This window comes from Leptodactylus fuscus, chromosome 3 (genome assembly GCF_031893055.1).
Source record: "Leptodactylus fuscus isolate aLepFus1 chromosome 3, aLepFus1.hap2, whole genome shotgun sequence".
NCBI classification, from domain to species: Eukaryota; Metazoa; Chordata; class Amphibia; order Anura; family Leptodactylidae; genus Leptodactylus; species Leptodactylus fuscus.
Window position 1 is genome coordinate 189,426,788 of NC_134267.1, and position 13,111 is coordinate 189,439,898.

The 13,111-nt window shown below is 45.8% G+C and overlaps 1 protein-coding gene across 1 annotated transcript in view; it reads left to right on the forward strand.

The window, feature by feature from the left end:
• The window catches only part of GPC1 (glypican 1), a 64,917-nt gene that overhangs the window by 39,079 nt on the left and 12,727 nt on the right, over positions 1–13,111 (forward strand). The window contains exon 2 of the mRNA XM_075268899.1: positions 12,716–12,874. Within this exon, the coding sequence (XP_075125000.1) occupies positions 12,716–12,874 (159 nt within the window). The remainder of the gene's footprint in view (positions 1–12,715; positions 12,875–13,111) is intronic.

The following is a 13,111-nucleotide window of genomic DNA, read 5'->3' on the forward strand; positions in this document are numbered from 1 at the left end:
TCTAACCAGCCCAGTTTGGACCAATTAATGGTGGAGGGAGCCTCTAACCACCCCAGTTTGGACCAATTCATGGTGGAGGGAGCCTCTAACCAGCCCAGTTTGGACCAATTCATGGTGGAGGGAGCCTCTAAACAGCCAAGTTTTGGGAAATTCATGGTGGAGGGAGCCTCTAACCAGCCCAGTTTGGACCAATTCATGGTGGAGGGAGCCTCTAAACAGCCCAGTTTGGGCAAATTCATGGTGGAGGGAGCCTCTAACCAGCCCAGTTTGGACCAATTAATGGTGGAGGGAGCCTCTAAACAGCCAAGTTTTGGGAAATTCATGGTGGAGGGAGCCTCTAACCAGCCCAGTTTGGACCAATTAATGGTGGAGGGAGCCTCTAACCAGCCCAGTTTGGACCAATTAATGGTGGAGGGAGCCTCTAACCAGCCCAGTTTGGACCAATTAATGGTGGAGGGAGCCTCTAAACAGCCAAGTTTTGGGAAATTCATGGTGGAGGGAGCCTCTAACCAGCCCAGTTTGGACCAATTCATGGTGGAGGGAGCCTCTAATTAGCCCAGTTTGGACCAATTAATTGTGGAGGGAGCCTCTAACCAGCCCAGTTTGGACCAATTAATGGTGGAGGGAGCCTCTAACCACCCCAGTTTGGACCAATTCATGGTGGAGGGAGCCTCTAACCACCCCAGTTTGGACCAATTCATGGTGGAGGGAGCCTCTAAACAGCCCAGTTTGGGCAAATTCATGGTGGAGGGAGCCTCTAACCAGCCCAGTTTGGACCAATTAATGGTGGAGGGAGCCTCTAAACAGCCCAGTTTGGGCAAATTCATGGTGGAGGGAGCCTCTAACCAGCCCAGTTTGGACCAATTAATGGTGGAGGGAGCCTCTAAACAGCCAAGTTTTGGGAAATTCATGGTGGAGGGAGCCTCTAACCAGCCCAGTTTGGACCAATTAATGGTGGAGGGAGCCTCTAACCACCCCAGTTTGGGCAAATTCATGGTGGAGGGAGCCTCTAACCAGCCCAGTTTGGACCAATTAATGGTGGAGGGAGCCTCTAAACAGCCCAGTTTGGGCAAATTCATGGTGGAGGGAGCCTCTAAACAGCCAAGTTTTGGGAAATTCATGGTGGAGGGAGCCTCTAACCAGCCCAGTTTGGACCAATTCATGGTGGAGGGAGCCTCTAAACAGCCCAGTTTGGGCAAATTCATGGTGGAGGGAGCCTCTAAAAAACCCAGTTTGGACCAATTCATGGTGGAGGGAGCCTCTAAACAGCCCAGTTTGGGCAAATTCATGGTGGAGGGAGCCTCTAACCAGCAGAGTTGGGGGAAATCAGGGTGGAGGGAGCCTAGTATTAGCAGAATTGTGCAACGCTTATGGTGGATGAGTATGAGGATGCGGAGGAATTGGAGAGGTTGAGTACAGACATGGAGTTTCATGTTGGGGTGCTTTACACAGGTGGGCACAAAAATGACGGCTCTACCCAGTGGTGGTTCATTTTTATCAAAGTGAGCCGGTCGGCACTCTCAGCTGACAGACGGGTGCGCTTGTCAGTGATGATGCCACCGGCTGCACTGAACACCCTCTCAGATAGGACGCTGGCGGCAGGACAGGACAGCACCTCCAAGGCATATAGGGCAAGTTCAAGCCACAGGTCCAACTTCGACACCCAATACGTGTAGGGCGCAGAGGGGTCGGAGAGGACAGGGCTGTGGTCGGAAAGGTATTCCCGCAACATGCGCCTATACTTCTCACGCCTGGTGACACTAGGACCCTCCGTGGCGGCACTTTGGCGAGGGGGTGCCATCAAGGTGTCCCAGACCTTAGACAGTGTGCCCCTCGTTTGTGTGGACCGGTGAGAACTTGGTTGCCTACTGGAGGAACTGCCCTCCCTGCCGCCAACGTCACATGCTGGAAACATCTCCATCATATTCTGCACCAATTGCCTGTGGCAAGCATTGATGCGATTGGCCCTCCCCTCTACCGGAATAAAAGACGAGATGTTGTTTTTATACCGGGGGTCAAGGATAGCAAAGATCCAGTACTGGTTGTCCTCCATGATTTTGACAATACGCTTGTCGGTTGTAAAGCACCCCAACATGAACTCAGCCATGTCTGCCACAGTGTTAGTTGGCATGACTCCTCTGGCCCCACCGGAAAGTTCAATCTCCATTTCCTCCTCATCCTCCATGTCTACCCATCCGCGCTGCAACAATGGGACGATTCGAAGTTGCCCGGAAGCCTCCTGTATCACCATCACATCATCGGACAACTCTTCTTCCTCCTCCTCCTCCTCCTCCTCCTCCATTAAACGCAGTGAAGCGGACAGATGTGTGGACCTACTCTCCAGCTGTGACGGATCGGATGCTATCCCTAACTCCTCTGTGTGATCTGAGTTATCCCTGATGTCAATCAGGGATTCTCTCAGAACACACAAGAGCGGGATTGTAAGGCTCACCATCGCATCCTCAGAGCTCACCCTCCTTGTGGACTCCTCAAAGACCCGTAGGATGTCACAAAGGTCTCTCATCCATGGCCACTCATGGATGTGAAACTGAGGCAGCTGACTTTGTGGCACCCTAGGGTTTTGTAGCTGGTATTCCATCAAAGGTCTCTGCTGCTCAACCACTCTATTCAACATCTGAAACGTTGAGTTCCAGCGTGTGGGGACGTCGCACAAAAGCCGGTGTTGTGGCACATGCAGGCGTTGCTGGAGAGATTTTAAGCTAGCAGCGGCTACTGTCGACTTGCGAAAGTGGGCGCACATGCGCCGCACTTTCACCAGTAGCTCTGGAACATTGGGGTAGCTCTTTAGGAAACGTTGCACCACTAGGTTGAAGACGTGGGCCAGGCATGGAACATGTTGGAGTCCGGCAAGCTCCAGAGCTGCTACCAGGTTCCGGCCGTTATCACAAACGACCATGCCTGGGCCCAGGTGCAGCGGCTCAAACCATATTGCCGTCTCATCGAGGAGGGCATCCCTCACCTCGGAGGCAGTGTGCTGTCTGTCCCCCAAGCTGATCAGCTTCAGCACAGCCTGCTGACGTCTACCAACGCCAGTGCTGCAACGTTTCCAACTCGTAGCTGGGGTCAATCTAACAGCGGAGGAGGAGGCGGTGGCGGAGGAGGAGGCGGTGGCGGAGGAGGAGGCGGTAGAGGAGGAGGAGGAGGAGGGGGGTGTTCTTCTCGTGTCCCTGCCAGGAATGTTAGGCGGGGAGACGAGGTACACCGGGCCAGTTTGGGAAGCAGTCCCAGCCTCAACTACATTCACCCAGTGTGCCGTCAGTGAAATGTAGCGTCCCTGTCCGCATGCACTTGTCCACGCGTCGGTGGTCAAGTGGACCTTTGTGCAAAGCGCGGAACTAAGGGCCCGCCTGATGTTGAGTGACACGTGCTGGTGCAAGGCGGGGACGGCACACCGGGAGAAGTAGTGACGGCTAGGGACGGCATAGCGAGGTGCCGCAGTTGCCATCAGGTCCAGGAAGGCGGGAGTTTCAACAAGCCGGAACGCCAACATCTCCTGGGCCAGCAGTTTAGCGATGTTGGCGTTCAAGGCTTGCGCGTGTGGGTGGTTAGCAGTGTATTTCTGCCGCCGCTCCAATGTCTGAGAGATGGTGGGTTGTTGTAAAGAAACGCCTGATGGTGCCTTTGATGGTGCAGGAGAAGGAGATAAGACAGGACCAGGGGAGGATGAGGTAGAAGTCAACAAAGTGGCGGAGGCAGATGAAGTGGTGTCCTGGCTCGTCCTCTGGAGTGCATCGCCAGCACAGTCAGCAGTGGCAGTGGCAGAGGCAGAGGCAGTGGCAGTGGCGTGAACGGCAGTCGGCCTTTGTCCTGCCGTTGCTGCCTGCCACTGATTCCAGTGCTTGGATTCCAAATGACGGCGCATTGAAGTGGTGGACAGGTTGCTCTTCTCAGAGCCCCTAATCAATTTCGAGAGGCAAATTGTGCAGACAACACTATATCTGTCCTCGGCGCATTCCTTGAAAAAACTCCACACCTTCGAGAAACGTGCCCTCGAGGTGGGAGTTTTTCGGGGCTGGGTACGAACTGGAACATCTTGGGAGATTCCGGGTGTGGCCTGGCTTCGCCTAAGCTGCTGACCTCTGCCTCTGCCTCTAGCTACCCTTTTTGGTGCTGCACCTGCCTCAACATCCACACTACTTTCCCCGCTTGACATCCCCCCTGTCCAGGTCGGGTCAGTGTCCTCATCATCCACCACTTCCTCTTCCAACTCCTGTCTCATCTCCTCCTCCCGCACAATGCGCCGGTCAACTGGATGCCCTGACGGCAACTGCGTCACATCATCGTCGATGAGGGTGGGTTGCTGGTCATCCACCACCAAATCGAACGGAGATGGAGGAGACTCTAGTGTTTGAGCATCTGGATACAGATGCTCCTCTGTTAGGTTCGTGGAATCGTGACGTGGAGAGGCAGGTTGAGGGACAATGAAAGGAGCGGAGAACAGCTCTGGGGAGCAGGGACAGTTTGGGTTATTGTTCTGTAAAGCTTCGGAATTTTGGGAGGAAGGAAGACAAGACTGTTGGGTAATAGGAGGAGAGGAGGCAGAGTCTGACTGGCTGCTGGACAATGTGCTGTAAGCGTTCTCTGACAGCCATTGCAAGACCTGTTCCTGGTTCTCGGGCCTACTAAGGTTTGTACCCTGCAGTTTAGTTAATGTGGCAAGCAACCCTGGCACTGTGGAGTGGCGCAATGCTTGCTGCCCCACAGGAGTAGGCACGGGACGCCCTGTGGCTTCACTGCTACCTTGCTCCCCAGAACCATTCCCCCGACCTCGCCCACGGCCTCGTCCACGTCCCTTTCCGGGAGCCTTGCGCATTTTGAATTCCTAGTTAGAAATTGGCACTGTATACCAGTAGTAAAAATTGTGGGTGCACGTAACCCCAATATATTCTTTGAATTCCCAGTCAGACACTGGCACTATATGGCAGTAGCAAGAAATGAGGGTATTTGTATTCCCAATATACTCTTTGAATTCCCAGTCAGACAATGGCACTGTATACCAGTAGTAAAAATTGTGGGTGCACGTAACCCCAATATATTCTTTGAATTACCAGTCAGAAACTGGCACTATATGGCAGTAGCAAGAAATGAGGGTATTTATAACCCCAATATATTCTTTGAATTCCCAGTCAGACAATGGCACTGTATACCAGTAGTAAAAATTGTGGGTGCACGTAACCCCAATATATTCTTTGAATTCCCAGTCAGAAACTGGCACTATATGGCAGTAGCAAGAAATGAGGGTATTTGTATTCCCAATATACTCTTTGAATTCCCAGTCAGACAATGGCACTGTATACCAGTAGTAAAAATTGTGGGTGCACGTAACCCCAATATATTCTTTGAATTCCCAGTCAGACACTGGCACTATATGGCAGTAGCAAGAAATGAGGGTATTTGTATTCCCAATATACTCTTTGAATTCCCAGTCAGACAATGGCACTGTATACCAGTAGTAAAAATTGTGGGTGCACGTAACCCCAATATATTCTTTGAATTACCAGTCAGAAACTGGCACTATATGGCAGTAGCAAGAAATGAGGGTATTTATAACCCCAATATATTCTTTGAATTCCCAGTCAGACAATGGCACTGTATACCAGTAGTAAAAATTGTGGGTGCACGTAACCCCAATATATTCTTTGAATTCCCAGTCAGAAACTGGCACTATATGGCAGTAGCAAGAAATGAGGGTATTTGTATTCCCAATATACTCTTTGAATTCCCAGTCAGACAATGGCACTGTATACCAGTAGTAAAAATTGTGGGTGCACGTAACCCCAATATATTCTTTGAATTCCCAGTCAGACACTGGCACTATATGGCAGTAGCAAGAAATGAGGGTATTTGTATTCCCAATATATTCTTTGAATTCCCAGTCAGACAATGGCACTGTATACCAGTAGTAAAAATTGTGGGTGCACGTAACCCCAATATATTCTTTGAATTCCCAGTCAGAAACTGGCACTATATGGCAGTAGCAAGAAATGAGGGTATTTGTATTCCCAATATACTCTTTGAATTCCCAGTCAGACAATGGCACTGTATACCAGTAGTAAAAATTGTGGGTGCACGTAACCCCAATATATTCTTTGAATTCCCAGTCAGACACTGGCACTATATGGCAGTAGCAAGAAATGAGGGTATTTGTATTCCCAATATACTCTTTGAATTCCCAGTCAGACAATGGCACTGTATACCAGTAGTAAAAATTGTGGGTGCACGTAACCCCAATATATTCTTTGAATTACCAGTCAGAAACTGGCACTATATGGCAGTAGCAAGAAATGAGGGTATTTATAACCCCAATATATTCTTTGAATTCCCAGTCAGACAATGGCACTGTATACCAGTAGTAAAAATTGTGGGTGCACGTAACCCCAATATATTCTTTGAATTCCCAGTCAGAAACTGGCACTATATGGCAGTAGCAAGAAATGAGGGTATTTATAACCCCAATATATTCTTTGAATTCCCAGTCAGACAATGGCACTGTATACCAGTAGTAAAAATTGTGGGTGCACGTAACCCCAATATATTCTTTGAATTCCCAGTCAGAAACTGGCACTATATGGCAGTAGCAAGAAATGAGGGTATTTGTATTCCCAATATACTCTTTGAATTCCCAGTCAGACAATGGCACTGTATACCAGTAGTAAAAATTGTGGGTGCACGTAACCCCAATATATTCTTTGAATTCCCAGTCAGAAACTGGCACTATATGGCAGTAGCAAGAAATGAGGGTATTTGTATTCCCAATATACTCTTTGAATTCCCAGTCAGACAATGGCACTGTATACCAGTAGTAAAAATTGTGGGTGCACGTAACCCCAATATATTCTTTGAATTCCCAGTCAGAAACTGGCACTATATGGCAGTAGCAAGAAATGAGGGTATTTGTATTCCCAATATACTCTTTGAATTCCCAGTCAGACAATGGCACTGTATACCAGTAGTAAAAATTGTGGGTGCACGTAACCCCAATATATTCTTTGAATTCCCAGTCAGAAACTGGCACTATATGGCAGTAGCAAGAAATGAGGGTATTTGTATTCCCAATATACTCTTTGAATTCCCAGTCAGACAATGGCACTGTATACCAGTAGTAAAAATTGTGGGTGCACGTAACCCCAATATATTCTTTGAATTCCCAGTCAGAAACTGGCACTATATGGCAGTAGCAAGAAATGAGGGTATTTGTATTCCCAATATACTCTTTGAATTCCCAGTCAGACAATGGCACTGTATACCAGTAGTAAAAATTGTGGGTGCACGTAACCCCAATATATTCTTTGAATTCCCAGTCAGAAACTGGCACTATATGGCAGTAGCAAGAAATGAGGGTATTTGTATTCCCAATATACTCTTTGAATTCCCAGTCAGACAATGGCACTGTATACCAGTAGTAAAAATTGTGGGTGCACGTAACCCCAATATATTCTTTGAATTCCCAGTCAGACACTGGCACTATATGGCAGTAGCAAGAAATGAGGGTATTTGTATTCCCAATATACTCTTTGAATTCCCAGTCAGACAATGGCACTGTATACCAGTAGTAAAAATTGTGGGTGCACGTAACCCCAATATATTCTTTGAATTACCAGTCAGAAACTGGCACTATATGGCAGTAGCAAGAAATGAGGGTATTTATAACCCCAATATATTCTTTGAATTCCCAGTCAGACAATGGCACTGTATACCAGTAGTAAAAATTGTGGGTGCACGTAACCCCAATATATTCTTTGAATTCCCAGTCAGAAACTGGCACTATATGGCAGTAGCAAGAAATGAGGGTATTTGTATTCCCAATATACTCTTTGAATTCCCAGTCAGACAATGGCACTGTATACCAGTAGTAAAAATTGTGGGTGCACGTAACCCCAATATATTCTTTGAATTCCCAGTCAGACACTGGCACTATATGGCAGTAGCAAGAAATGAGGGTATTTGTATTCCCAATATACTCTTTGAATTCCCAGTCAGACAATGGCACTGTATACCAGTAGTAAAAATTGTGGGTGCACGTAACCCCAATATATTCTTTGAATTCCCAGTCAGAAACTGGCACTATATGGCAGTAGCAAGAAATGAGGGTATTTGTATTCCCAATATACTCTTTGAATTCCCAGTCAGACAATGGCACTGTATACCAGTAGTAAAAATTGTGGGTGCACGTAACCCCAATATATTCTTTGAATTCCCAGTCAGACACTGGCACTATATGGCAGTAGCAAGAAATGAGGGTATTTGTATTCCCAATATACTCTTTGAATTCCCAGTCAGACAATGGCACTGTATACCAGTAGTAAAAATTGTGGGTGCACGTAACCCCAATATATTCTTTGAATTACCAGTCAGAAACTGGCACTATATGGCAGTAGCAAGAAATGAGGGTATTTATAACCCCAATATATTCTTTGAATTCCCAGTCAGACAATGGCACTGTATACCAGTAGTAAAAATTGTGGGTGCACGTAACCCCAATATATTCTTTGAATTACCAGTCAGAAACTGGCACTATATGGCAGTAGCAAGAAATGAGGGTATTTATAACCCCAATATATTCTTTGAATTCCCAGTCAGACAATGGCACTGTATACCAGTAGTAAAAATTGTGGGTGCACGTAACCCCAATATATTCTTTGAATTCCCAGTCAGAAACTGGCACTATATGGCAGTAGCAAGAAATGAGGGTATTTGTATTCCCAATATACTCTTTGAATTCCCAGTCAGACAATGGCACTGTATACCAGTAGTAAAAATTGTGGGTGCACGTAACCCCAATATATTCTTTGAATTCCCAGTCAGACACTGGCACTATATGGCAGTAGCAAGAAATGAGGGTATTTGTATTCCCAATATACTCTTTGAATTCCCAGTCAGACAATGGCACTGTATACCAGTAGTAAAAATTGTGGGTGCACGTAACCCCAATATATTCTTTGAATTCCCAGTCAGAAACTGGCACTATATGGCAGTAGCAAGAAATGAGGGTATTTGTATTCCCAATATACTCTTTGAATTCCCAGTCAGACAATGGCACTGTATACCAGTAGTAAAAATTGTGGGTGCACGTAACCCCAATATATTCTTTGAATTCCCAGTCAGACACTGGCACTATATGGCAGTAGCAAGAAATGAGGGTATTTGTATTCCCAATATACTCTTTGAATTCCCAGTCAGACAATGGCACTGTATACCAGTAGTAAAAATTGTGGGTGCACGTAACCCCAATATATTCTTTGAATTACCAGTCAGAAACTGGCACTATATGGCAGTAGCAAGAAATGAGGGTATTTATAACCCCAATATATTCTTTGAATTCCCAGTCAGACAATGGCACTGTATACCAGTAGTAAAAATTGTGGGTGCACGTAACCCCAATATATTCTTTGAATTCCCAGTCAGAAACTGGCACTATATGGCAGTAGCAAGAAATGAGGGTATTTGTATTCCCAATATACTCTTTGAATTCCCAGTCAGACAATGGCACTGTATACCAGTAGTAAAAATTGTGGGTGCACGTAACCCCAATATATTCTTTGAATTCCCAGTCAGACACTGGCACTATATGGCAGTAGCAAGAAATGAGGGTATTTGTATTCCCAATATATTCTTTGAATTCCCAGTCAGACAATGGCACTGTATACCAGTAGTAAAAATTGTGGGTGCACGTAACCCCAATTCTATTGCTAGGGGACTTGCAGGGTATTTCTGGGGTGAAGGTGGGGGGGCACACCGTTGGAACGGGTATCGGGGTATATATCGGGTATACGGGAATACACTGACAGTGTATTCCATTCAGGATCCTGGGAAAGCTGGGTTGCGGCGATTGAGCCCGTCAGTGCCACGTTACACTGACAAGCTTCTCCCTGGAATTTAGCTCTTACAAGAGCTGTTGGTTGTCTTCTCCTTCCTATCCTAGCCTGTCCCTGCCTACCCAGAATCTAAGCCCTAGCTAGCTGGACGGAAACCTCCGTCCTCGGTGAATTGCAAGCTCAGAATGACGCGAAGCTGGGCGTCGCTGTTCTTTTAAATTAGAGGTCACATGTTTTCGGCAGCCAATGGGTTTTGCCTACTTTTTTCAACGTCACCGGTGTCGTAGTTCCTGTCCCACCTACCCAGCGCTGTTATTGGAGCAAAAAAGGCGCCAGGGAAGGTGGGAGGGGAATCGAGTAATGGCGCACTTTACCACGCGGTGTTCGATTCGATTCGAACATGCCGAACAGCCTAATATCCGATCGAACATGAGTTCGATAGAACACTGTTCGCTCATCTCTAACCATTATTAGTTTGGGAGGTTTTATGTACCTGATAGCAAGACCAATCCAACCAATTCTAAATGCAGAACGTGGAAAGCAATAAAACTTGCTATCTTGAGAACTACGTTTTTATACGGTATCTTTGCTGCTGTTGGATCCCTCTTCGTATTGATATTTGTTTGGCATTATCAACATTATATCATAAGGTGATTATCTAACTGTCCCTAGATATTGAATATTTTCATTACAAGGGATGATGCACTAGGTGCTGCACGGTGCTGTTTTGTGCTTTTTTCTAGTTATGTACCTGATAAACTCCCTCTAAAAATAAGAATAAGGATATTGCGCTATAGTCCTGTTTCACTTCAATGCTTATCTGTTAGATAGAAATTGGCTGTGCATGGTTGGATTGTATTTTATCCATAGAATTTATGGGGTTTTGTATAATATTATAGTAAGAATCCGATTACTTGTGTGTATTATACAGATCCATCCTTCCTTACCTTTCCTCTTGGTTGCATGTATCAGTGATTAATTAATTTGAGGTAAGGTAAGGGGGGGGACCCATCTGTATGTGAGATGGACTGTAGCCCCTGGAGCTTCCTCTAGATGGCGCTGCTATTTTGTTAGCTGAGTAAATATTGCCTGTGCTATCTTGGCTATCAGCATTACAGGTAAGATGGCGCACACCAGGGGGTACTTCATGCCATTCTTGCTCAAATGGTTAAACTTGTTAAGAAAAAGCATCACTTGGCGCTGCGTAGCTGCAGATAAGCGTACATGTGGTTGGCTTTGCAGGGCATTGTGCCCTTAAGTCTCAGCCGTATTAATAGAGCCAGTATTGTCTGCCATTGTCGATGGATCTGATCCCAATCTTCAGGGCTCTGATTTATATACTGGGGGCCAGTTCTGGCGCTATGTAATGTCTATATTATATTATACACATATATTATATTTTTTACACATTTGGTAATAAAATCTGACTAATAGATCTCCTGTACTACCACAGGACTAGCTAATTATGGTGTCTTAAGTGGGTACAGAATCAGCAACGGCTTGTGTACCATAGACCAGTGTTTCTTCTCCTATTCGAGTCATGTATCCCCTCCTGAAAAAAGTCCCAATCAAGTACCACCTCAACAGGCACTGCGATAGAGGAGACCTACTCCATTAACCCTGAGCCAACGCCTTGTGAGCACTGCCTCTGCTTGGCAGTCACTGTGCCTCAGTATTGTAAGATGGTGGGCAGCACTAGCTCCCTGTAAGCACTCACTAAATCTGCCACTTTGTCAGCCATGCTGTCATACCCCTGATACAGTGTGATGTTCCCCCTAGAGTATTGGAAACACCGGTTGAGAACCAGTGCCAAATAGGCCACAGATGCATCCTCCTTTAGGGCTACTGGAAAGAGGGGCCTCAGTCTAGGTTGGGTTAATACTTTATTTTAAAGGGGGCAAAATTGCTGATAAATGACGTGGAAACCAATTTAAAGGGAAGCCCACATGTAATATTGTAATATGCAGCCATCATGTTATAAAGCAGAAGGAGCTAAGGAGAATGATATATAGGTTTGTGGGGAAAGGTTATATTTTAGTCATTGAAATCTTTGTTTTCCCTGCTAAGGAGTCCAGGAGGCAGCCTATCAACCTCTGATCTATGACTGTGCATACAGATATAGCTTCAGTCACCGATAGGACCTCCTCCTGGACTCCTCAGCAGAGATTTCAATAGATCAGGTTATACTAAATGATGTGGAACAAATCTCTATAAATCTGCTGAGGTCCTCCTGCTCTATAACATGCTCCCTGCAGAATACATGGTATTTCCATGTGACAGCCTTGCATTAAGCACACTTAAATGGATGTTAGTAGGAGCAGCATGACCGAGAAAAAAAGAAATATAAAATCTATCACATGTTGGCTGGGCATTCCCTAGCAAGGAAGTGTCCTGGACTTTCTACAGTAAATGTTTCCCTACCATCGGCAGTCTTTATGAATGTCTGTCTTTTTCTGTCAGCAGCTTTTTGGGGTCATAACGAATCACCTTAAATGGGTGGCATCAAGCTTTGCGGGATCCTCTTTCCACTCGCCCTACAACACTAACAAAGAATGGGGTGGAGACAAGGATTAAGGAACCTTCTTGACATCTTAGGTGGTTAAAGGAGATATCCAGTTTCTAATATTGTCGGCCTATCCTTAGTGTTATATCTGTGACATAATCTGTGACAGATCCAACAATATTAGAAATTGGATAACCCCTTTAAGGAATTCTAGTCGGGTCAGCTAATATCTGAACCAGAAACCACAAGAGCCCCTTCCTCTATGAACACCCCTGGTTTCAGCTATGTGCACCCACAACGTCTTACACCACATTGACAAATGGACCCCATTATGTTATTACGACAGACCTGGTCATGCTTGTCTTTGGTCTTCTAGGTGAACACCTGAGGATTTGTCCACCAGGATACACTTGCTGCACTTCGGAAATGGAAGAGAACCTTGCCAATACCAGTAAAATGGAGTTCGACAACTCATTGAGAGAATCCAGCCTGTCTATCCAGCAGCAGCTCTTCACACAGAACCGAAACTTTGACAGTAAGAAGGTTTTATATGATAGCACATCAACTTATATGAGTATATAGTAAATAGTCCATGAAATGGGAAAATGTGAAGTAGACAAGATCATAAATAGACCATATCTTCTGCATTAAACTCTCAGGATTTATGGACACGGTTAGAATTCATAAATCTTCTAGAGGACCAGTAATAGCAGCAGGCAGTTGTAGAATATATTGGAATAGATGTCCATTTTATTACATTTGCAAAATGCCA